Below are 24,041 nucleotides of genomic sequence, written 5' to 3'. Positions count from 1 at the left end.
TGGCATTTATAACAAATAAATGCAAATAAATTGATGTTCACAAAATGTTGCATAACATTTATTGAGTCGTGTCAAGGTGCTGTAGGAGACTGCACTAGCACCTTGTCCTCAGAGAGATTAGTTATTAGTTATCAGCGTGAGGAAGTTATTTCTACCTTATTTATAAACTATTTATTTACAGGTCCATCAGTTAATGTAATAATTGTCCCAACCACAGCTGTACCCCCCACCCCCCAACCTGGTCTCACAGCAATCGGGGCAAGCTGCACGCATGTTTAGCGCGCCGCACGCGCACATTTAGCCATTTTTATCGGCTCAGGAGTCCGCAGGTACGGTGTGTGTCACTCACCCTGGTTACTCCAACAGGGAGCCGGCTCCGAGAGCTGTTTCTTTAGTGACTGACACATCACTACATCATTCCCTTTCCTAATGTCCTGAAGAACGGTCCGGAGTGCAGGCGGAGTGTTTAGCTAACCTGCAGGAAACGTCGACGACAGTTATCCAGAAAGTAGCTAAGGGTTACCAGAGATGGTTCTGAGATGTTCGCTTGGTACTTTTAAGATTTAAAAAGTCAAGAAGGGGGTCTGAGAAGCTGCTAGAAATAGCGTCAAAGTCGCCAAGTTGGCAACACTGTGGAGGAGCGCTTCATTTGTAACTCAGGGCAGTGCAACTGGGAGGAGCAAATAATCGGCTTGTTTTGTTTTTTATAATCATTCAAAACTCAGATCGTAATCGTGATTAAAATTCGATTAATTGAGCAGCCCTAGACTGTGTTCAGTAAAACTGAACATCTGCTCTGTCTTCTCGATCCCCAGTGAGTCGTGGTGGGTGGCTGCTTATACCGAGCCAGGATCCTCTGAGTCTGGAGGTTTCTTCCTGTTAAAAAGGAGTTTTCCTCTCCACTGTCGCTAAATTATTGCTTAGTATGAGGATTGCTGTAAAGTCACTGACTAGCGACTTGATGCAATTTGCTGGGTTCCTTATATAGGAAACTTTTCTGACTGGCTTAATGAACTGACATGTATTGGAATGTTTACTATGTGAAGTGCCTTGAGACGACTCTTGTCGTGATTTGGCGTTATATCAATAAACTTGAATTGAATTGAACTGAACCAATGAGGTGGTTTACCTTGGTAATTCATGGTTTGTAAAGAGTAAATTTTTTTTCACACATCCACATTGGTTTTTGAAAGCTTGATTTGGAAAGAAAAAGGTGGAAGAAGTAGTTTTTTTATACTGCAGCACATCTCAAATTATAAATCACAAGGCACTTCAGAATTGCAATAAACATCTTAAAAATAATTTTAAAAGGATAAAAAAAACATGAAGATAAAAGAAAAAACCTGGGGCCCAAAAAATTACAGAAAGAACCAACACCGGCATGAAAAGATGCCAGTGAGGAAAAAGAGGAAAGATAAGGGTGGGCAATGAAAGGGGATGTATCATTTGTGTTGTGGAGCTATGTGTTTATGTATTTAGCACATGCTTCTGTCCAAAGCAACTTACAGGTGATAATGAAGCCAGCAGGTTGCCCTTGAGTCCAACAACAAACACTATTCAGTCAATCCTAGGTGGCAGCGAAGCAGCATAATTAATCATAGAGGGAAACAAACATGGAGTGTGCAGTAGAGTGGGGGACGGGTGCAGGGAGCTGGGTCTTTAGGAGTCAGAGGTGTACCCAGGGAGTGGCCAAGGGTAGCACATGCCACCCTTGGAATCTGATTGGCCACCATAGATACCAACACACCAATTTACCTTTAAATAGGCTTTTCATTGTCCACAAAAGGCTTGGGGGTAAAACAAAAGAAGCATAACCATTGGTGCCACCCATGCACAAAGTTGTGCCTCACCTGAGCCACCCCATTTTAAAAGATCTGGGCACGCCACTGCCAGGAGTTTCTTGAAAATCGACAAGGAAGCTGCTGTTCTGGTAGTGTTTGGTAGGTCATTCCACATCTGTGGAACGAAGAGTCTGGATTGTCCTGAGTATGGTGTAGGCACTGCTAGCCAAGGATCCTTCGATGACCGGAGCGGCCGGACGTAAGCCTTTGCAAGAGGATTGATTCGAGTATCATTCAACCTTGCGCTACAATGGACTATTGATGTAGCCTGTTGTAGCATTAGCAAGGGTGTGCTAGCATTTCGAGTGTTGGACTCCTGCCGATTGTTGGGGTTTCCCTCCTTGAAGACTGTAGATTTGATTAATATGAGTGATCAGCAGCTTCTGGTGAGGACATAAGCCCAGAAACTAAACATGAACTTGAAATGACCAGAACCCAGCTCTCCAGACATCACATACAAAACTCGCTTTCTGTTTCTTGTTAGTGTGTCGATCAGGCGCGACCTTTGGGCCAGCCACACACAGGTCCATCTTTCTCTCGTCTGAGCCCGATTCAATCTGCCCACTTAATTTAATTATTGTAAAATTATCAGGAGAAACCTAGAAGGTTTGCTCATTTATTTTGTGCATTTTCTCAGGAAAATAAACGCGTATCTCGCTCATTGCCTGAGGCTTGACAGCTCTACATCCGGGTGGGATTCTGGGCTCAAGTCTGTCAGGTCAGTTTGGGTTAGAGTTGAATTTTTGAACCTGTTGAGAACCCTCATCCACGTAGACATATCTGCACGTGTGCAGAGCAAAGCAGGGTATTTTCGGAGGTTCTGAGTTTTGGATCTGTTGCTCAGATTTTGTCCCCGTTATTGGTGATGCTGCAGCTGGGTTAAACATAAACAAATGCCTCATTTTCCACCATAAAACTCCACAATATTGAAGAGAATAAATGCGGTCGGGCTGGCATGTTGATACTGACATGAATTCACCTGCAACCAAATCTTTTATAGCTACTGCACCCAGTACTGGTCACATTCTAATGTCAGCAAAGTTTACTGAACACGCTTAATTTTACTTACTGGGATATTTATTATTCTTTTTTTGCACAAAACTGAGTTCTGCCCCCATCTGACTCTCCTTCCTAGGCCAATGTGGATTGAGTGAATGACCTGATGTGTTGTTGTGAAGCACCTTGGGAGGCTGCAGAACCCAGAGGGTGCTGTATCAACAAGCTCCCTAAACTTACCACCTTAACTTGGTGGAGAACTAGGAGTCACCTTATTCGGGGGCATTTTGCCAGATCTGCAATTGCAAATTGGTCCTAGGTGAAGAGTGAGAGAAAGGAAAATTCAAAATACCTTTTTATGAGTACCAGAGCATCTGGCATGGGGGAAGCTACCTTCCAGGGTCCTACCCTGGACACAGACCTGGGGTGGGGACCTGTGTGCGAGCGCCTGGTGGCCAGGCTTTTGTCTACAAGGCCTGCCTGGTTCCAGCCTGAACCGGTAACATGGCTTTGTCCACCTTAGGACCCACCACCTGCAGGAGGAACATCAAAGGTTGCAGACCAAGGCACAGGCCCACTGTCAACTTCACAGAATCTACATATGAAGCATGCTTGTTAAATAATTTCATAGAAATATTCTGAATTTTATAAAATCTTCATTTATTCTTCTACAGTGACTCAGTCACTCAGCACACCGAACAATCAATGTTAAGACGAGGATAGCATTTCTGAATGAACGAGTTTTGCAGTCACACCACACCGAACACATCGGCTCACTTTGGGTTTGACAAACAGCTCATGACTCAACAAGTTCCATCATTTCCATGGTTACTGTTTCAACAATAAAAACATAATATAGGAGCAGAGGGTTTCCTACAGACACACCGAAATAACTTAAGCCATCTTTGTTGGATGGCTCTCATCATCCAAGGACATGGCTCCAAGGTTGTATAGATACCATAAATATCAGTGTGATGGCTTATTTTTATTATAGTAATAAAAATAAACTATCACATGTCTGACAAAAGGGATAATCCTTTCACTTGGTTGATCATTTATTCCACAGAAAAGAGCTGAAGAGCTGCTCTTTTTACACATTTCAGTCTGTTAAAAAAATCCCTCTCCTGCAGGAATCCTCAAAGCAATGCTTCCCTTTTTCCTGCAGAGTCCAACTCTTCAGGCTTAGACGAAGTTTTGTTATCTGTTCTTCTTCTTCTCTTTTTTGTTTTTGCTCGTGGAGCTGTGAGAAGCGCTTGAATAGAGCGCTGTGGCGTGACCGCTGGTCTTCAGGTGGTCAAACAGCTTGTTTCGGGTGGGAAACTCAAAGTCACAGGTAACGCAGCGAAGGTTTGCCTCCTTCTAGAAGTGGAAATGGGAAGGTGTCATTCAACAGGAGGAGAGATGCAGAAAAGGGCAAATTATTAGAAGTAATTGTACGGTATGGGCTCTTTTTGTTGTACAGACCTCTGGAATCTGTTCAGTGTGTGGCTTGGCGCTCTTCGGTTTATCTTTTCCTCCTCCTTTCTTTCCTGTCGTCTTTCCGGAGCTGCTGAGAGGATCCAAAAGTTAAACCGCTAATCGCACCGAATACACCAAACATCAGGAATGAACCAAGCAAGCCTCTCGAGTCCTTCTACTCTCCATCATTATTCAGAATAATGAGCAGACTTTAGTAACCGTCTGCTTCCGGTTTGTTTTTTACTTGCTGCTTTGCTCTAATTCACATTTTTCTTTTTAATATCAAGAATCAAACATCAGCATTTGGCGTTTTTAAAAATAAAGGTTGCACAGCCCAATTTTTTATCTTCCTCTTTGTTGGGAAACAGGATCTTATCTTGGAATGGCATTTGATTTTTACTTCTCAGGATCATTTCACTCAAATAAAAAAAGCCAAAGCCCTAAAAGCATGTATGGACAGGAGCATGCAACCACAGGTGATTTCACTCAGAGCACACGCTCTCCATCAGAGATAACCATCACTGGTATGTCAACAAGACAGAGCAACAGCTCTGCAGGTGTTCAAACTGCCAGACGAAGAGCCTCGAGAGCCCCGTGCTAAAAGTTACACAACATGGAAGCTTAGAATCAAAAATGTGCAAAGAAGAAATGCCTGATTCAAAAGGAAATGGAGTTTCAGTCGTATTCTGTGTTGCAACACAGCCTTCAGCTGTGTGCACTGGTGGTCTGTGTTCATGACCCATGTCAAAGTTTCTGTGCTGGCGAGAGTGACACCAAGTGTGCCGGGGCTGTTACAGAAAACAATGGATATGAACTAGATTTTGGCGACTAGCGCTCCATATGGCCTCAGGTCCTGTAGGACGCACGACATCACAACTGATAAACGATCACAGTCATGCAAATTTCTTTGACAGATAACAGCTACACAGGAGCACAATGATCCTCAACCAAGGGGCCATTTTGGTCTGCATTTTTTGAAGGAGTGACTAAATTGCAGTTCCACCCTCATCCGCTAGGGGCTGGCACCAGAAGTGAGCAAATCTTCAATAACTCCCATGTTAACTCATTAACTGCCAATGACAACTAAAGTCATCATTTGCGATGGAACATTGCTGTTCCACCGAGGTGAAAGATCTACGAGTCCGCCGTTGTCGATGCTCGCAGCTCTGTGTCGACACAGCGCTGGCAGCTGAATTCACACTCACGTCTACAGTCGAGTGCAACGACAATGGCGGACTTGCAGATCTTTGGCCGTGGTGGACCAGCAAAGCCCAATATCCTCGGACAGCTTACCTAGTTATGATTTCATCACTAAGCAGGCCAGAGGTGCCTTTACTTCGGAGTCACTCTACAGCGTTTTTCTTGCTAAAAATGCCCGTAAAAACTCTTAGCTTTAGGTTAGAATGCAGCTAATGTCCCATTGATCTCAGCTCGTGGAGCATCAGCTAATGTAAAAGGCCAGGGCGCCCAGCTACGATCGCAGCGGTCTGAGGCTCTGCTTGTAATTGAACAGTTCCAGTCCATATTACATCTCCACAGGCGACCAGCATGACTACAGCCTCACAAGGAAGCCAGTCGGCCATGCGGGTGGGATACCCCGGTCCCCTCCTTAGCTTCTTGGGTTAGCTAAGTTAGCTAGTAGCTACATTGGTTCATTTGTTCCAAATGTAAGAGCCCCACCCTCAGCTCTGTTTCTTTTCCCGATTTTCTGGGCGTGACGAGTCATGTGAGACGGTCAAGAAAAATCGAAGGTGGGAACCTCCCATTTTTGGCTTCAACCTGCCCCCCGCAGAGCAATGAGATGTTATGTCCATCCTATGTCAATGTTCTCAACTAGAAAACTGAGGAAAACTCCCTTCAGCCTGGGAGTGATGGCTTAAGTGGTCGACTTTAATATCTTGCTCATGAGCATTGGAAGCATGGAGGGAGAGACGGACAGACTGATTATGGTTTTCCTCTGCAGTAATGAGGATGGCGCTTCAGTCCATCATGGAAGAGAAGAACCTGAGCCCCCCAAAAAATCTTCCATTAACTGGCTCATCTTTGTTCTTACCCTAAGATGAGATTTTGAGTTTGACTGAAAAAACGAGACCCTGGTTTCAAGTGGTTGACTTGAGCTTCCTCTACACGGTTCAGCCATGGAGATAAGGTGAGGAAGATCAGAGAAGAGCTGCTCTGGTTTCAAACACAGGGAAACCCGTGAACTGGATATTTTGGCATCACTTCTGAACAGAGCAGCTATCTGGCGACTCCATGTCTCCGCAATATTTATCATTTTTAAGCCGGAATTTAACTTGAAAACTCAGGTCAGAAACTTCCAAGTCACATCCAGTTATCATGAGATCTTGTGATGATAAAAGTGATAAAAACTGCTGACACCTAGCAGTCGGAGTTTGAATTGCACCAAGCAAAAGACATTCGTTAAATGCTTGCATGTAAATTAAACATAAAAAATAAAAAATAAATCAATGCACTGCTTTTAAATATTGATTCTGTATCACGACACAAAATATTGCAACATTTCATGGTACCAACATTTTCTTACCCACCCAATTAGGACTCAATTTATCCAGACCCCTGGGAGGACTCGGGCTAGTTTCTCTTTCTTGCTTTCAGCACCCCCGTTAAAAATTCTCTGTGGTTAAACTGAAAATGAAACTTATCTCCTCGCTGTGCTTTTGTCTTTTTAACACCTTAATCTACCAGCTGAAACGTCTCCCCAGCCTTCCTTAGTGCCTACAGGAGTGATTCATCACTAAATTAAACAAATCATCTATACTCAACAAAAATATAAAAGCAACACTTTTATTTCTGCTCCGATTTTTCATGGGATGGACTTAAAGATCTAAAATTCATTCCAGATACACAATATTACCATTTCTCTCAAACATTGTTCACAAATCAGTCTAAATGTGTGATACTTGTGGCATCTGTGGCATTTTGCTGTGAGACAAAACTGCACATTCCAGGGTGGCCTTTTATTGTGGGCAGTATATGGTACACCTGTGAACTACTCATGATGTCGGATCAGCATCTTGATGTGGCACACCTGTGAGGTGGGATGGATTATCTCAGCAAAGCAGAAGTGCTCACTATCACACATTTAGACTGATTTGTGAACAATGTTTGAGAGAAATGGTAATATTGTGTATCTGGAATGAATTTTAGATCTTTAAGTCCATCTCATGAAAAATCGGAGCAGAAACAATGGTGTTGCGTTTATATTATTGTTGAGTATAAGTTCATGATCTCAAACATGCAGGAAACGCGCTGGAACCAGACTGCAGTGCTAGGTATGTCAGCTCAATTTTTTTCTAAGTCCACAAGTGGCCAGTCTGAAGTTGCGATATTCTGGCCACGGAGAGCGGTGGGGGTCTGAGTGACTGTTCATTAAACTTGTTAAGAGTATTTTAAGCACATACTGGCTCAAGAAAATGATTTAAAAATATGAAAAATTAGCAAAGACTGCCTTTAATTACTCTAAGAAGAAATTTGCACCCACACAATGATTTTGTCCTTTTGGAAACTCCCTTATTAATGCTGTGTGTAATTTACAGCAGGCAGCTCAGTGAGATGGCAGCTTAAGACAGACACTTCCAGTCTCTCTGATTTGTTTCCAAGTTTAAAATTTGGAGTTCAAAGTTTAAAGGTGACCACAAAATTATTCAACAATTAAACTATTACCCACAGGAAAAATTTTAAGACTTAGAAGCAACAAAAAACCAAAATGTTTTTTTTTTTTGGTGGTCTGGCTAGTTTTGATCAACTCAGATGATTTTCATTTCCTGATTAGTTTCATAACACCACCATACCTGCTGAGCAGCACAAGACACGAGTGACAAAAGCATCCTCGTGGCGACTAAATGATCACTGCTGCAAAAGAAACCTAAAACTAACATGTTCAGAAGCTCAGTCTAAAAATCCATAGCTAAAGAATCTGAGGAGGTTTTCTTGCTCTCCACTTGGTCAGAGGACACCGCTGAACTGACCTTTTGACCTCCACAGAAGGGAAATCCTCGTTTTTCTCAGGCTCTGCCGGTTTTTCTGATTTTTCAGGAAGATCTTCCTCACAGGAGGCCTGTGCAGGTTTCTCCTCATCATTCTCCTCTGCAGCACTTTGCTTTAGAAGAAGAGAGAGCAGAGAAGTTCATGAAGCTTTCGCCTCAGCAGACTGATGCTAGACTAAGGCCAGAACCGCTGAAACAGAGAGGAGAGGAAAAGGATGCTTACTTGTGCTACTTTTTGTTGTTTCTTTTTCCGCTTTTGTTTTTTCGAGAGCCTGAGGAAGTCGAGTGAAAAACTAAATTACATCAAATAACAGGTTGAGTCACCAAACTTAAACTACCTTAACAACTAGGTGTGTTTTAGTTTTATTTTACTTTTGCCTTGGCCTTTCTTCCTCCTCCTCTTCATCATCTTCCTCCTCCAGCTCATTTTCATTCTCGCCGTCCTCCTTTCCATCCACATTCAAGCCGAGCGAGTTCTCTTCTTCCTCCAGTTGTTGCCGTAGCAAGACCACCATCTCTCGGTGCCTTTTGGACTTCTCGTGGTTTTTCATACTGTGGCGAGGAAACAAAAGGAGCTTTATAATGTGGGTCAGGAGTGACGTTCAAATGAGTCACAGGCTAATAAATTGGGAAAAATGTTAATATATTTACATTGACACATTAGAAAATTAAAAATTATGTTTTGTACACAGATTTGGTTTTACAACCTATAAAAAGCTGGATTTAATCCTCTGAAACAGTTAGTTTAGTAACCTTAGTTACTTAATCTCACTGAAATGATTCATTTATTCATCGGCTGAATTAGCGTGCAGGTCCACAGAACAACAACAATCGAAGGGCCAGAGTGTGTGTACTCACGCCTTTTCTGATTTAAAGGATTTGTCACAAGCTGGGCAGTAGAGATCATCATAACACTCAGTTGTCAGGTCGCCTCCGTTGAGCTGCTCCGCGTCTGAGGATGAATATTCATGACCGAGAGAAAAGTACAAGAACTCAGTTAAGTATTCATTTGATTTCAAGCTTGAGGTTACAGTGATTGGTGAATGAAAAAAAAAGAAAAGGAAGCAGGCAAATGATCCATTTCAATGATGTTTTATGAGCGGTGGTGTGTTTCCCCTACAGAGACGCTCCATTATGCTCAGACTTCCCTTATTTGTTTGTTGTGTTTGTTTCTAGTGCCACAGCGTTTGGACAAAGGGTGTGTGGACACACTGGTCTAAGGCAGTAATCAGGTCCAGTCATCGTCTCTTCCCTGTCTGAATGGCACAAACGCATTCAGCTCAATAACCAGAAGAGGAACCGTCACATAAACTCATCTCATCCCTCATGTGGACGTTAGAGTAGAACTGCACCCTCATTTCTCTGATTTACCTTTTTTCCCACAGCTCATAAAAAGCCTCAGCAACTCAAAATGACGCCACTTGCAATGAGGAGCAGAGCAACCTGGGATGGATTTATACTCAATCCAGCAGGTTAGAGGGAGACTGACGCAGTCCGCGTGCTCAGAAAATCCCTGCTAGGAACGTAAAGAAGTTAAAAATCTGAGCATCTTCCACATTCTTTTGTTTGTTTATTTACTCTGCAGTAAATGCAGCCTTGGGAAAGGTCAAAAGTCCACCTATTTGTTTTATATAGAAAATGTGCCTTTTGTCCTGAAACACCATCAGGGAACCCTTGAATAAAGTAATCAACGTGTGTAAGCAGGAAAACTGTCTATAAAGCAGTCGTCGGCGGCGGCCCATTAACCTCCACCTACACCTTTTGGAAAAGTCCAGAAAATCAAAGCATGTGATTTTGAGGAAACATACAAAAAATAAACATTCTGCATTAATTTCCACATAGATGATAATGGAAGAATGAGAAAGTGGAGGAGTTTAAGTATCTTGGGGTTTTGTTCACGAGTGAGGGGAAAACGTAGAGTGAGATCGACAGGCGGATTGGTGCTGCGTCTGCAGCGATGCAGGCGTAGTACCGATCTGTCGTGGTGAAGAGAGAGCTGAGCCGAAGGGCAAAGCTCTCATTTTACTGGTTGATCTATGTTCCTACCCTCACCTATGGTCACGAGCTTTGGGTAGTGACCGAAAGAACGAGATCGCGGATACAAGCAGCCGAAATGCGTTTTCTCTGCAGGGTGACTGGGCTCTCCCTTAGAGGTAGGGTGAGAAGCTTGGTCATCCCGGAGGGGCTCGGAGTAGACCCGCAGCTCCTCCACGTCGAGAAGAGCCAGTTGAGGTGGCTCGGGCATCTAGTTAGGATGCCTCCGTCGTGAGGTTTTCTGGGCACGTCCAACCGGGAGAAGACCTAAAGGTAGACCCAGGACACGCTGGAGGGTCTATGTCTCTCGGCTGGCCAGGGAACACCATGGTATTCTACCGGAGGAGCTGGCCCAAGTGGCTGGGAAGAGGGAAGTCTGGGCCTGTCTGCTCAGACCGCTGCGCCCACGAACCGACTCCGAATAAACAGCTGAAAATGGATGGAAGGATGATGGAGGAATGAGAAAGCCCAGCCATGTTTGTAGCTCTCCAGCTCAGACAGGCCTCTCTAGAACCAGTTTAAACAGCTGGACGTTACATGACTGAACTCACGCTTCAATCTGTTCTGGAGTTTTACACGAGTGCAGTCCGAGTTAGGGCTGCTCGATTATGGCAAAAATAATAATCACGATTATGATGACTGAAATTGAGATCACGATTATTTAGGACGATTTTTCAATTTATGTTGATTTTATTTGTTTTTATTCAGTCATAAAACTGCTCAGGGCACAATCAGGACAAAAATAAGAAACAAGATGATCACTAAAATAACTCCTGATTCCCAGTATAAAAAGACCAATATACTTATAGCTCATAGTTTATGACCCAAGGGCTATAGACCTTGGTTTAACTCATTTAAGTCTAACCAGTACAGACCCAAATACCAATATCTTGCAAATACTGACAGCAAGAATTATACAGTGGCATTTATAACAAATAAATGCAAATAAATTGATGTTCACAAAATGTTGCGTAACATTTACTGAGTCGTGTCAAGGTGCTGTAGGAGCGTGCACTAGCACCGTGTCCTCAGAGAGATTAGTTATTAATTATCAGCGTGAGGAACTTATTTCTACCTTATTTATAAACTATTTACAAGTCCATCAGTTAATGTAATAATTGTCCCAACCACAGCTGCACCCCCCACCCCCCAACCCGGTCTCACAGCAATCGGGGCAAGCTGTACGTGTGTTTAGCACGCTGCACGCGCACATTTAGCTGTTTTTAGTGGCTCAGGAGTCCGCAGGTGCGGTGTGTGTGTCACTCACTCTGGTTACTCCAACAGGGAGCCGGCTCCGAGAGCTGTTTCTTTAGCGACCGACACATCACTGCATCATTCCCTTTCCTAATGTTGTGAAGAACGGTCCGGAGCACAGGCGGAGTGTTTAGCTAACTTGCAGGAAATGTCGACGACAGTTATCCAGAAAGTAGCCAAGCGTTACCAGAGATGTTTCTGAGATGTTCGCCAGGTACTTTTAGGATTAAAAAGTCAAGAAGGGGGTCTGAAATAGCGTCAAAGTCGCTAAGTTGGCAACACTGTGGAGGAGCGCTTCATTTGTAACTCAGGGCAGCGCAAGCGGGAGGAGCAAATAATCGGCTTGTTTTGTTTTTTATAATCGTCCAAAACTCAGATCGTAATCGTGATTAAAATTCGATTAATTGAGCAGCCCTAGTCCGAGTATTATGGGTTTTTACAGCAAAATGTTCAGCTGGGTGTGATGACTAAATGAAGCCTTTAACTGTGTTACCCGTCACCTCGCTAACTCAGAAGACCTGAAACACACCAACACTGACACTTTTCCTCGTCATCACTTTGAAGAAAGTTCCATCGTTTAAAACGACAATAAAGCCGATCAGGGTGTTAGAAAGTTTCCAGCTGCTCTACTTGTGAACACGGAAGCGCCTTCTTTTTTATTCCTTTTAATTAGGGATAGACGATATATCAGCATCAACGTCAGTATCCACTGATGTTGGTTCTTTTTTAAAACATCAGTCTGATATGTAAAATTGGGCAAGTAACAATGGAAATTTATTTGAGTTTTGTTTTCATTTGCATGTGTTTGAGGGACGTTTGTGGGGGTGGAGGGGTAGGTGTAGGTGGTGTGGTTGCTTTTACACAGAGGTGATGTACGAACATACATAATATTGGTTAATATCAGTTATCACCATAACAACATTAGTGTCCACATCGGTGCATCCCTAGTTTTAGTCTCCTTTAAAGCATCAGGAGCTTTTAAATGTGCTATAGACATCAAACTGGATTGGAAACAAATAAAGAGACGTTTGAAACGTCGTGTTAAATTAGTTTTTTAAAGACTGTATAAAAGATGGTGGTTAAAGAGCAAGTCACCCCCTACCAGAGTATTACTCCACTCCCACTTCCAGTTTGAAAAATGCAACAAATGCTGTTGCCTAGCAGACCAAGAGGGCGGAGCCACTAACAAATACACACACACACAGGCTCACAACAACATTGTGACATCATACGGTACCAGCTAACGATCTAGGGTACCTTTTAGCCAATAGCGATGGCAGATTTCAATTCAAATGCAGTGCAGAGTTTTTACCTGACAACGGCACAACACTGCCAGTTTTTGGCAGAAATTTTAAATTTTAACTAAAATGCAGTAAAGTGTACTCAACTATTGAGTACACGTGTCTGCAACACAATTAGACACGCATTTATATAGTTTATCAGTAAAAAAAAAAAGTTGATTTGGGGGTGACTTGCTCTTTAACGTTTGGTCCGTTGAATGCAAATACAGATGAAGCTTTGTTTTGTCTTTTACCTCCTCCCCCTTCGCTGTTTTTCTCCTGCGAGTCGACTTCCACCTCTTCCTCGTCTTCGCTCTCAGACGCATCTCCAAACTCCTCTCCATACTGAGCTTCGATCTGCTGCAGCTCCTTCTCCAGTTCAGACATGGCAGCCCAGCTCTGCTCCTTGTAGTCCTCTGCCAGTCTGGGATAGAAAATATTCCTTGACAGAGTCCGCACCACCCGCTGGCTTTCACCCTACACCTTTAAACTAATCATCTTAAGCTGAGAAACAATGGTAAAAATAAAAACCTAGCCTCTACCCCAACACTTAGCTCCAAACTCACTTTGCGTTTTTGAGCTTCTGCTGCCGCCTCATTTCCTCCATCTTCTTGATCTTCTCTGCATTCTGCTCCTCCACGAGCTTCCTGTGGGCCTGCACGCGGCGGTCGCGCTTACGGACAAAAGCCACCAGTTGTCGCACGAGGTCGTTGCGCTCTCTGCGACCCTTTTCTCTGGTCTTCTTGTTCTCCTTCTCCATGGCCCTTTTCTCCCAGCGGTTGGAGGCTTGTCTCGTGTCATATTCCTCCTTCCATGCAAAGTTTTTGCGTGTGCAGAAGCTCTGCCAGTGGGCGTAAAACTCATGCACGACCTGCAAAACAGACACAGGTATTAGTGAAAAAAATACAATATGTTGGCCTGATGGCAGTTTTTAAATGTCACTAAGTTACAGACTTCTATCAAGAGTTCATGAATCATCAGTGCAACGTGGAGACAGACGTTTTAAGTGTGGCCGTAGCTTACTGTATCGTAATCACTCCGAGAGTCTCCAAAGGGAGGAAACTCCTCTTCCTCTTCCTCGTTGTCCATCCTGCTGTGCTCCATCTCCTCCTTAACAATGGACTCGAAAAGATTCCTGTACACTGTGTAAAAGCCCTGGGGAGAGAAAATGAAAGGAACAGTAAATTAGAAAATCAGTGTTCTGAGAGGCACCAAGTATTTCCTTTCCCACAGTTTAATGGCGCTGCCAGCCTAAACAGCGGCTGATGCCGATGGAGCTGAGCGAACAGACCAGGGCCACCGCTTCGGTCAGACAGCATCAAATCAAAAACACAGATAAGCATCGTTTACATCTGAGAGAGAATTTTAAAAATTGTTTCAATTTGCTACATTTTCATCTTTGTTTTCTAACTCCTGAGGCTATGACTGAATGACCTAGTAAAGAAGGGGAGACGTGGGTGATTGCTGTTCTTAGTGTGTTCTTCCCGTGCCTCTGTGGATTTTCTCTAAACGTTCCTGCTTCCTCTCATGACAACAACAAAAGCAGGTGTGAGTGTGTTGTTGGTATTTGTCTCCGTGTTCAGACTAGCACCTTCTGTCCAAGAGGGGACTGAACAAGAAAGATGAACCATTTTACAACCCGACATAAGACTTGCCTCCCCCTGCTGGCCATTGTGCAGAATGCAGGTTGATTGCACTCCCATGTGCTAAATCAGGGGGTCACAACCTGGTGCCCCCTGGAGCCTTCTGAGGTGCCCACAGGCTTTTTCTCCAAATAGAACAAGTCTAAGATGAAATAAAAATGTTCTGCTGCCAACTTTTAATCACAAATGCATTCATTTAAATGTAAAAGCTGAAATATGTTTAGTTTAACTCTATCTTAGGTCAAAGGTCACTACTGTATCAACCTGGTTGCGTGGCTCAGTACCCATGAAGTAGCTCTCAGCTTCACAAACGTTGGTGACCCCTGAGCTAAACCCGACCAGACCTGGAAGCACATGAAAGGCTCGTGGCCTTCCTGTTGTATCTGCATCCCTTCCACATCCTCAGCATGGAGTTATATTTAGGTTTAGCTCTTCTGTAGCTGGATTTCATCCAGTTCAACACGAGCAGCTAAAAACAGCTTTCTAACTCATCAGCTGATGCTTTAACTGACTTTTGGCGCTCTGTTGATACGATTTTTATTCTCTTCCTTGTGCGGTGTTCTGACCAGGACAGATTTGTTCATACAGACGCGTGTCACAGCTCTGGCTACTGACACTCAGTAACTCTGTAACACCAACCAAAAACATTCAGCAGGTAACGGTTCATTTTTGGTGCTTTCCCAATAAAACATCGCTGCTGATGGGCCACACAGCTCCGTTCCTTCCACTGCTGTGTGTCCCGTGACTGGGGTCAGGCACGCTTGCGCACGCACACACACACACACACACACACACACACACACACACACACACACAGGCCGCCTCTCATTCACAACTCCTCTACGTTTTGGCTTCATCTGGTGAATGTAAACAACAACACAGCTAATGGAAACACCTGTGATGGGATTTGTGTTTCTAAATATAGAAAGACCAGAAATGTAATAAAGCACCTCGTCGTTCACAGCATCGACTTGGGAGATGAAGCTGAAGCATTCATCCTCTTCAATAGGGCTGGTCAATAAATCGAAAATAATAATAATAATAATACATTTTATTTGTAATCGCCTTTCAAGACTCTCAAGGTCACTGAACATAAAACATGAACACAAGTACCAGTTTAAAAACAATGCAAACAAATCAATTAAGAGATACAAGCAATACACATAAACAACTGAGCAAAACCTAAAATAAATAAGAGCAGGTTAAAAGTAAGGACAGATATAACAAAAAATAAATTATTTTTCGAATATTTATCGTTACCGATTGTTAATAAAAAAAAAATTAAAAGCCGTGTGTAGGTTGGCAGCCAGAAGCTGTACCACCTTGAGTCACGTAAATATGTGACTCATCATAATACACGTGACAGCCCCATCTAGTGGACACCTTTTGTTTCTGCACATACCTGTAGTTATCATCCATTTATTGTTATTAAGGAGAAATCCTCAATATATCGTGATACTGATTTTAGTCGCCCAGCCCTAGCTTCAACTGAAAAAAAAAGGCAGAGCCGAGTCAATGACCTTCCACCTCCGCTCCATCAGCAACACTGGAGAGGTCACTGGAGAGGTCACGCTCATTTTTTCTAAACTAAAATAGCTAGGTCTCGTGTTTACAATGTAAACAGTTGATTGCTCTTGTTTGTACAGATTTTTTAATTGATTCATTTGGTTTATTTGGAACATTTCAGACATTTAGAGGAGATGTTTCATATTTCTTGCACCAAATAACTGATAATAGTTTACACTTAAGCTTCATTCGGTTTATTTTGCACTAAAAAAAAATACAACTTTTTGATTTTTTTCGCACAAATATTTCAACTTTGTGTCTTATTCTTGCTCTAGGAATAAAAAGTTTTGTTAAATGATTATTTACTGTTTGCAACTAAAGTTTGTTGTGTTTGTGTTTTTTGTTTATTAATCTAAGCAAACACACAACAAACTTTAGCTGCAAACAGTAAAGTTTATTGTTTTAATGTTCTTTTTTTGTTTATTAATCTAAGCATTTAGGTACTTTTTTCATCTTACAATAAGTATTAAAAGTAGAATTACAATAAAAAGTATCGTTCAGAAGCCGGTACCGACACACAGCCCTGTTGTTATCTTTATCTGGAAGAGTTCCTGTTAGTTCAGCATTTAAGACTAAGTCAAATTTGCATCAGTCAAACTTTTTTGTTTTTCACCAACAAACTGAAGCAAAAAGCAATTACCGTAAATCCTCTAATATTGGCCTGTATTCAAAAAATGGCCGGGTATCATATTTTGGCCGGTGTCGGAGTCGGCGGAGGTGAATAATGGCCGGTTTTTTATTGTGGCCGGGTGGAATGTGGTAACAAGCAAGTAGGAGGGCGGTTGTGTCATTGTCTCACTTTTGATTTGCCAGTGATAGACTGCGAGGGTAACTTTAACCATGCGGAGATGAAGAGGAGGTGAAAATTTGATATCAAGTTCAAAGAGAACGTGCTGATTATGCTGCAGAACTTTCTGGGGAGCAGTAGGGGTTGTATGAACTAGTCACTAGTCGACTTCACCGCTCTATAGTGACTTTTTATGCCTGTCATCGACTAGTCACTGTCACGTGATAATGACCAGCAAGATGCAGTCCTCGGAAAAGACAGCAGCCTGCTGTCAGCAGGTGACAAACTCCTGCACGTCGGGAGGCGACGCGCTGTGCCAGAGCGTCGGTACTGACACCCGCCGTAAAACGGACATTTAACCAAATTGTGACCTTTACCCTCTTGCAATTTAACCTTCCCCTCACCCCCATCCTAACCTTAACCAGCTTGCGCATGCAAAGCTCTGATAGTTGACGCGCTCCAGACATCTGCGTCCTGAGCACGGCCACAGTAACATTATCAAATCAGGTGTCGCCACCTCAAAAACTAATTTAACACGCGATTGTTCATGTCGGCTCATTTCCTTTAATGTTTTCGGTCTTTTATTCTTTTATTTGTGCCTGATGCGTTTCGCTGCTGTGGAGCGGGGCGCATCACCTGTTTTGTTCTCGGTGATGCACCTAACTGATGCGGCCGGGAGCACTCCGCTGTTTTTGAGGTCGGTAGATCTTTTAGAACTGCAGTTCAAAGGTAACTCATGAGGTGAATATATATGAACCCAGGTAGCAGTTTCTCTTTAGGATTGAGAGGAGATGCAGGAAGATAATAAAGAGACAGGACAGAAAAATAGTCAAATAAAAACAAGTTAGTTTTTGTACCTGGTGGTTGCAACAAACAGACACCATTGAAGGTAATCAGAAGTGAGGAACAGAAAATGAAATAATTATTTTAACGTTTAGAGCAGCAGGAACTCCGAGAGGCTGCAGGCGCATCAGTGAGTTTGCGGCCGCTGCGCGGGGGGAGGGGAGAGAGGGCTGAAGCAGAAACTACCGTTGTTAAAAGAAATGAGTTTAACTTTGAAAATGTGGGCGCAATTTTAATTGTCAAAAACTCCAGCGAACCATTAGTTCATTTTGCTCAAATAGAAATTGAGGCCTGCCTCTAATTCTGGCCCTCCTTCCAATAAAGGCCTGGAGCTTGATGAGCTTGAGTGAAATACAGGCCCGGGCCTGTATTAGAGGATTTACGGTAAGCAGGTAAAACCTAACAAATACCCAGACGGAAAAAAACATCTTAAAAACTACTTCCACAAACCTTGTCATCATCTCCGTATCCAGAGTAGCAGGTGACCGTGAAGTACTGCAGAAGGTCGATGCTGTCGTCTTCATAATCCCCACTCAGGCCTCCTTTCAGCAGCGCCTCCCTGTGATTGTCATACCTGTCACACAGAAAACATCGATATAACTTAGAGAGCGCTGCTGATTAATGCCATTTCATCTAGAGGAGACGTGGACGCACCAGGCTCTCTCCTGCGGATCACTGAGGACATCGTAAGCTGCTTGAATCAGCTTAAACTGCTCCGCCGCCTCCTCGGCATTCTCTAGGTTTTTATCTGAGAATCAAAGAAAGAGAGGACACTAACGTAAGCAGGGAAACACAAAGCTCCGATCGATCAAAAACCCCTCAGAATGACGAAGAATCTAACACATAGCTACTACTAATATGGCTCTGGAGCCACAACGGCTCCTAATACTTATGGCTAAAAATTATTAAAAACTAACTCATGGTTTATATACAGATATAATTTTAAAAATGCAGAATTAAGCAGCTTTTTCTTTTGTTATATAATAGTTGCATTCAATTTCTATACAAAAAAATAAGCTAAAAGTAAAATTTTTTAGATCCTTTTTTTTTTTTACATCATCCATCCATCCATTCTCTTTCGCTAATTCGGGTTCGGGTTGCGGGGTTGGCAGCCTAAGCAGACAGGCCCAGACTTCCCTCTCCCCAGCCACTTGGGCCAGCTCCTCTGTGAGAATCCCAAGGCGTTCCCCGGCCATCCGAGAGGCATAGTCCCTCCAGCGTGTCCTGGGTCTTCCTTTAGGTCTCCTCCCAGTTGGACGTGCCTGGAAAACCTCACCAGGGAAACGTTCATGAGGCATCCTAATCAGATGCCCGAGCCACCTCCACTGGCTCCTCTCGACGTGGAGAAGCAGCAGATCTATTCCGAGCCCCTCCCGGATGACCGAGCTTCTCACCCTATCTCTAAGGGAGAGCCCAGCCACCCTGCGGAGAAAACTATTTTCTGCTGCTTGTATCCCTGATCTCGCTCTTTCGGTCACTACCCAAAGCTCATGACCATAGATGAGGGTTGGAACATTTTACATTGCTTTCTGAAAATATGAACATCCCAAAAAAATCCAGTCATTTAGCAAATGTTTTATCTTAAAAAAAATACTATAAAAATAAATAGCAATTAGAAACAAAACTGTGTTTAAGAATCATGATAAATCCATTACATCAGATATTTATGGAAGAGGGGCAAAAATGTCTGACTTTTTTCTTAGATTTTTTATATTATTGCTATAATTTCTAATACTTCAGACAGAGAAAAAATAACATTTTTAATCTCTTTGTAGATACTTCTCAAAAATTATCATTTTCCCACAAGGTCCTGTAACAGCTGCAGCTCTAAAGATGTATTCTGGTGGACTGAGGGGGGCAGACCACTGGTTTAGATCGTTACCGCTCGGTAGTTTTATTCAGCCTAGCTCAGCTGTCTGCAACATTAAAAAAACATCTCTCCTACAAAATAAAACCATTTTAAGCCACAAAATGTATGTTGCTCATATATTTAATAAAAAGGAGTAAAGCAAATCCTCTGATAAAAGATATTTGACTTATTTACTAAAACAGTTTATATATTAAGCTTCATTTGTTGGGCCTTTATTTGAATTTCTCTTTGTTGTGAGACTAACTAACTTGATTAATGTACTGTAAAATCTATAAAGATGTGCAAAAACCTCAGCTTTTACAGCAATTTGCCTCCAATGTGTAGAAACACTGTAAAATTAAAGTCTGCATGAAGACAAAAATGCTGTTAAATAAAAGGTAAAACACAAAATTGGGAAACCAAATTGTGGAACTGAATAGCTGTGAGGCTGTGTGAAGAATCAGTTAACAATAAATCTCAGGAAGACTATTTTCTATTAAAAACACTGAGCTCACACAATCAGTCTCCTTATTTTATTCTACCCTGAAACAAACATCCATGTATAGTTTGTAATAAATTTGGATTGAAAACATTCTAAAACTCCTTTTTAAGTTGTCTAGCTAAATTTAAATAAGTTCCAGGTTCATTTTGATTGAATTTACATCATTAAAAGACAAATGAGAGAAAGAGCAGCAAAAATATGTGGAAATCAAAGAGAAGACTAAATCAACAATAAAAAGCAGATTCTCGATCATCAGGTTTCCACAACGTTTCACATGAACAAACAAACCCCAGTAACAGTAATCAGTTAGTACAGAAATCAGTTAGTACAGAAATCTGTAACAATATTCCTGACACTCCGCTGTGCCTGAAGCCCACATGCTTAAGCTTGAACAACCACTCACCTGGGTGCCATTTCAGGGCTAATTTTCTATACGCTTTCTTCAGGTCATCATCTCCTGCGTCCCGTTTCACACCCAGCACTTCATAGTGACAATGCATCCTTTCACACCTACAGGGACTAAAAACTCAAATGTCACGTTTTCCCAGGCGAGGCTAGTTAGCGTTTAGCAGCTAACAACCAGGTAGTATCTCTTCTACGTTATAGAAACAGAATGACGTATTGTATTTTAATGCCCATAGCGTCATATTAGAGGTTTACATTTATAAATATATGTATGTATCTTATTCACTCAAAAATGACTATAAATACGGATAACTGCTATGAAATGTGGCTAGTAGAGCCGGCGCCGCTAAGTCTCGCGAGACTTCCTCTTGACAAATCAAATTCGGCCAACTTCGGAGTTGTCTTTTGTTGCCCTCTAGTGGTAAGATTTGGCCATCACATACATTTAGATTATGATACTTTTTTCCCGAAAATCCTGAATAAAATGTAATGTTTATAGGAAAACATTTAAACTTTGTAAACACTATCAAGAAGATGCCAGTTTACATGACATTCCAAACCAAGCAAATTTATAATCCATCTTCTTTTTCTTCAATAATCTATTAGATTAGTCGCTTCATTGGCTCCTTTACTTCACTAAACTGGTATTGGCAACATTTAGATTTTATAAATCATCACAATAATAGCTTAATTGTTTTGTTGTTGTTGTTCATCATTGATTTCTTAAAATAGAGGGGAAGTAATATCCAACACAGTATCACCCAGACTGTTGTTAAAATTTATTAGAGTGCAAACACTGCTTTGACGTTACCGTTTTAAGTTAGGAGATATTAACTGAAATCTTATCTCCTGAATCTGATGGTTTTCAGGTGGAGAGTGAGCTTCAATTGTGGAGGAGGATGCCGGTCAGACCTGGCAGGCCCAAACATATGTGAGGGTCAGCTGGGAACGTCTGGCAGAGTCTCCTGTCAGAAGAAGTTTCAATTCCCACCTCAGACAGAACTTCCAAAATGTTTCGGGGGAGAAGGGGGACACTGAGTCCGAGTGGCCCATGTTCCGTGCTTCCATTGTCGAGGCGGCCGACCTGAGCTGTGGCTGCAGGGTCACCAGTGCCTGTCGTGGTGGCAGTCCCTGAACCCGCTGGTGGACACCGACAGGGATGCCATCAATCTGGAGAAAGAGTCCTATCGGGTCGTTTTGACCTGTGGGACTCCAGAGGCAGCTGAGGGGTACTGGCAAGCCAAGCGGAATACGGCCCTGGTGGTCACAAAAACCCGGGCATGGGAGGAGTTCAGTGAAACCTTGGGACAAGACTTCCATACGGCTTTGAGGAGATTCTGGTCCAACATCCGGCACCTCAGGAGAAGAAAGCAGTGCACTACCAACACTGTTTATGGTGGGGACGGTGTGTTGCTGACCTCGACTCCGGACGTTGTGGATTGGTGGGAGGAGTACTTCTAAGACCTCCTCATTCCCATGTCTTCCAGTGAGAAAGCTGAGTCTGGGGACTTTTGTTGGGCTCTAATCTCTGGTGCTGAGGTCACTGAGGTTGTCAAAAAGCTCCTCTGTGGCAAGGCTCCAGGGGTGGATGAGATTCGACCAGAGTTCTTTAAAGCTCTGAGGCCTCATTTATCAAGCTTGCTTACGCACAAAACAGGGTTGGAAAACTGCGTAAGCAACTTTCTACACAAACTTTGGGATTTATGAAAGAAAACTTTGCAGAAAAATGTGCGCAACTTTAAGTTGACTAAGGACCTTGCTTACACACATTTTGGACATGGAGAGCACCTGCAGTGCTGCTGCTGAGAAGGATACAATTATGAAATCCTGGAGCATGATCACTTGTACTGCTTCGTTTTCACACAGAACAAACCCCCCCCCCACACACACACACGCACGCGTACACACATACACACACACACACACACAGGCGTACACACACACACACAGCCTGAAGCGCAGAATATGGAATGCTGAATATCAGTAGGGGGACAGACTGAGACAGAATGTCATGCTTCTGTGACAATGTGAGTGTCCTGTCACTGTGACCCGATTAATCATGCGCTCTGGCTACTTGTACAAGGGAGATCTCTGTTTGGGTGACTGGTTAGCACGCATGACTTTCACCCAGGAGTTTGGGGATTGAATCCTGATTGGACCATTTTTTATATCCGCCACAGATCTCTCTGAAGAATTCACAACATTGACGGCTTCAGCAACGTTGTGCCACTCCGTGGATTTTCTCTTATTTGTTTTGCAAAAGCCCTTCCTTTCATTTCGCCACCTCATCCACAAGTACCTCAATTTCTGCTTCTGTAAAATTGTGCATCCTTGATCTGCCTTGATCTACGGTCGCCATGTCATTGGCGGAGCGCTGCAACAGCCGGCTTACGTATATGCATGAGATCCACAAGGCACTTTGCATTGACAATTTATGGCAGTAAGTGGGCGTGGTGAGGGTGGGATGTGACTAAAATGCAGCTGAGAAACATTCTCATTAGTCTCCGATTTATGAAGCGGAGATTGCGTGAAGGCCCCCGGGTCGACCCAGGACACGTTGGAGAGGTTACATCTCCAATCTGGTCCGGGAACGCCTTGGGGTCCTGCTGGAGGAGCTGGTGGAGAAGGCCGGGGAGAGGACAGTCTGGAGCTCCGTAGTTGGGATGCTGCCCCCGCGACCCGTACCCGGATAAGCGGAGGAAGACGGCGATGATGACGACGACGACGACGAGATTGCGTGCAGCTGTGCGTTCTCCATGTTTGATAGATCACAAACCTACTTGGCGTAAGTACTTTTTTTTTTTGCTGAGCTTAAGTATGGTTTTAGTAAGGATTCTACGCAATGTTTGATAAATGAGACCCCTGGATGTTGTAGGGCTGTGTTGGCTGACACGGCTCTGCAATATCGCATGGACAATGTGGGCAGTTCCACTGGATTGACAGACCGGGGTGGGGGGGTCCCCCTATTTAAAAAGAGGGGCTGTAGGGTGTGTTCCAACTACAGAGGGATCACACTCCTGAGCCTCCATGGTAAGGTCTATTCTGTGGTTCTGGAGAGGAGGGTGTGGCATATTGTTGATCCTCTGATTCAGGAGGAGCAATGTGGTTTTCGTCCTGACCCTGAAACATTTGGACCAACTCTATACCCTAAGAGGGGTCGTGGATTTTGCCCAACCAATCTACATGTGTGTTGTGGATTTAGAGAAGGCTATCAACCTCGCCCTCTGGGGGGCTCTGGGGGTACTCTGGGAGTATGGGGTACCAGGCCCTTGATATGGGCTGTTAGGTCCCTGTATGACTGGTGCCAGAGCTTAGTCCGCACTGCCGGCAGTAAGTTTGGATTGTTCTCGGTGAGAGTTGGACTCCGCCAAGGCTGCCCGTTGTCACCGATTCTATTCATAACTTTTATGGACAAGATTTCTAGGTGCAGCTAAGATGGTAGCCTAGGGATTGACTTTCTGCTTTTTGCAGATGATGTGGTCCTGTTGGCTTCATCAGAACGTGATCTTCAGCTCTCACTGGAGCAGGTCACAGCTGAGTGAAGCAGCTGGGATGAGAGTTGGCTCATCTGATCCA

General features: G+C 43.3%; 1 protein-coding gene across 3 annotated transcripts; it reads right to left on the bottom strand.

Annotated features, from left to right (window-relative positions):
• Positions 1–3,473: 3,473 nt before the first annotated feature.
• Positions 3,474–20,766, bottom strand: dnajc21 (DnaJ heat shock protein family (Hsp40) member C21). 3 transcript variants are annotated; one of them, XM_015942877.3, is made up of 12 exons: positions 20,464–20,766; positions 18,364–18,457; positions 18,160–18,283; positions 13,894–14,025; positions 13,437–13,741; positions 13,125–13,294; positions 9,161–9,254; positions 8,675–8,854; positions 8,526–8,595; positions 8,285–8,415; positions 4,302–4,383; positions 3,474–4,196 (listed from the first exon to the last, which is right to left on the bottom strand). In XM_015942877.3, exons 1-12 carry the CDS (start codon positions 20,558–20,560, stop codon positions 4,035–4,037), a joined length of 1,641 nt encoding a protein of 546 aa, XP_015798363.3. In that variant the 5' UTR covers positions 20,561–20,766; the 3' UTR covers positions 3,474–4,034. The 3 variants fall into 3 exon arrangements, with proteins under 3 accessions (XP_015798363.3, XP_015798362.3, XP_015798364.3); XM_015942876.3 differs by having other exon boundaries at positions 3,875–4,196; positions 4,302–4,386; XM_015942878.3 differs by having other exon boundaries at positions 3,875–4,196; positions 4,302–4,386; positions 8,526–8,574.
• Positions 20,767–24,041: the final 3,275 nt, after the last annotated feature.

Source organism: Nothobranchius furzeri, chromosome 6 (assembly GCF_043380555.1).
Source record: "Nothobranchius furzeri strain GRZ-AD chromosome 6, NfurGRZ-RIMD1, whole genome shotgun sequence".
Lineage (NCBI taxonomy): Eukaryota > Metazoa > Chordata > Actinopteri > Cyprinodontiformes > Nothobranchiidae > Nothobranchius > Nothobranchius furzeri.
This window is presented reverse-complemented; position numbering and strand designations above follow the sequence as displayed.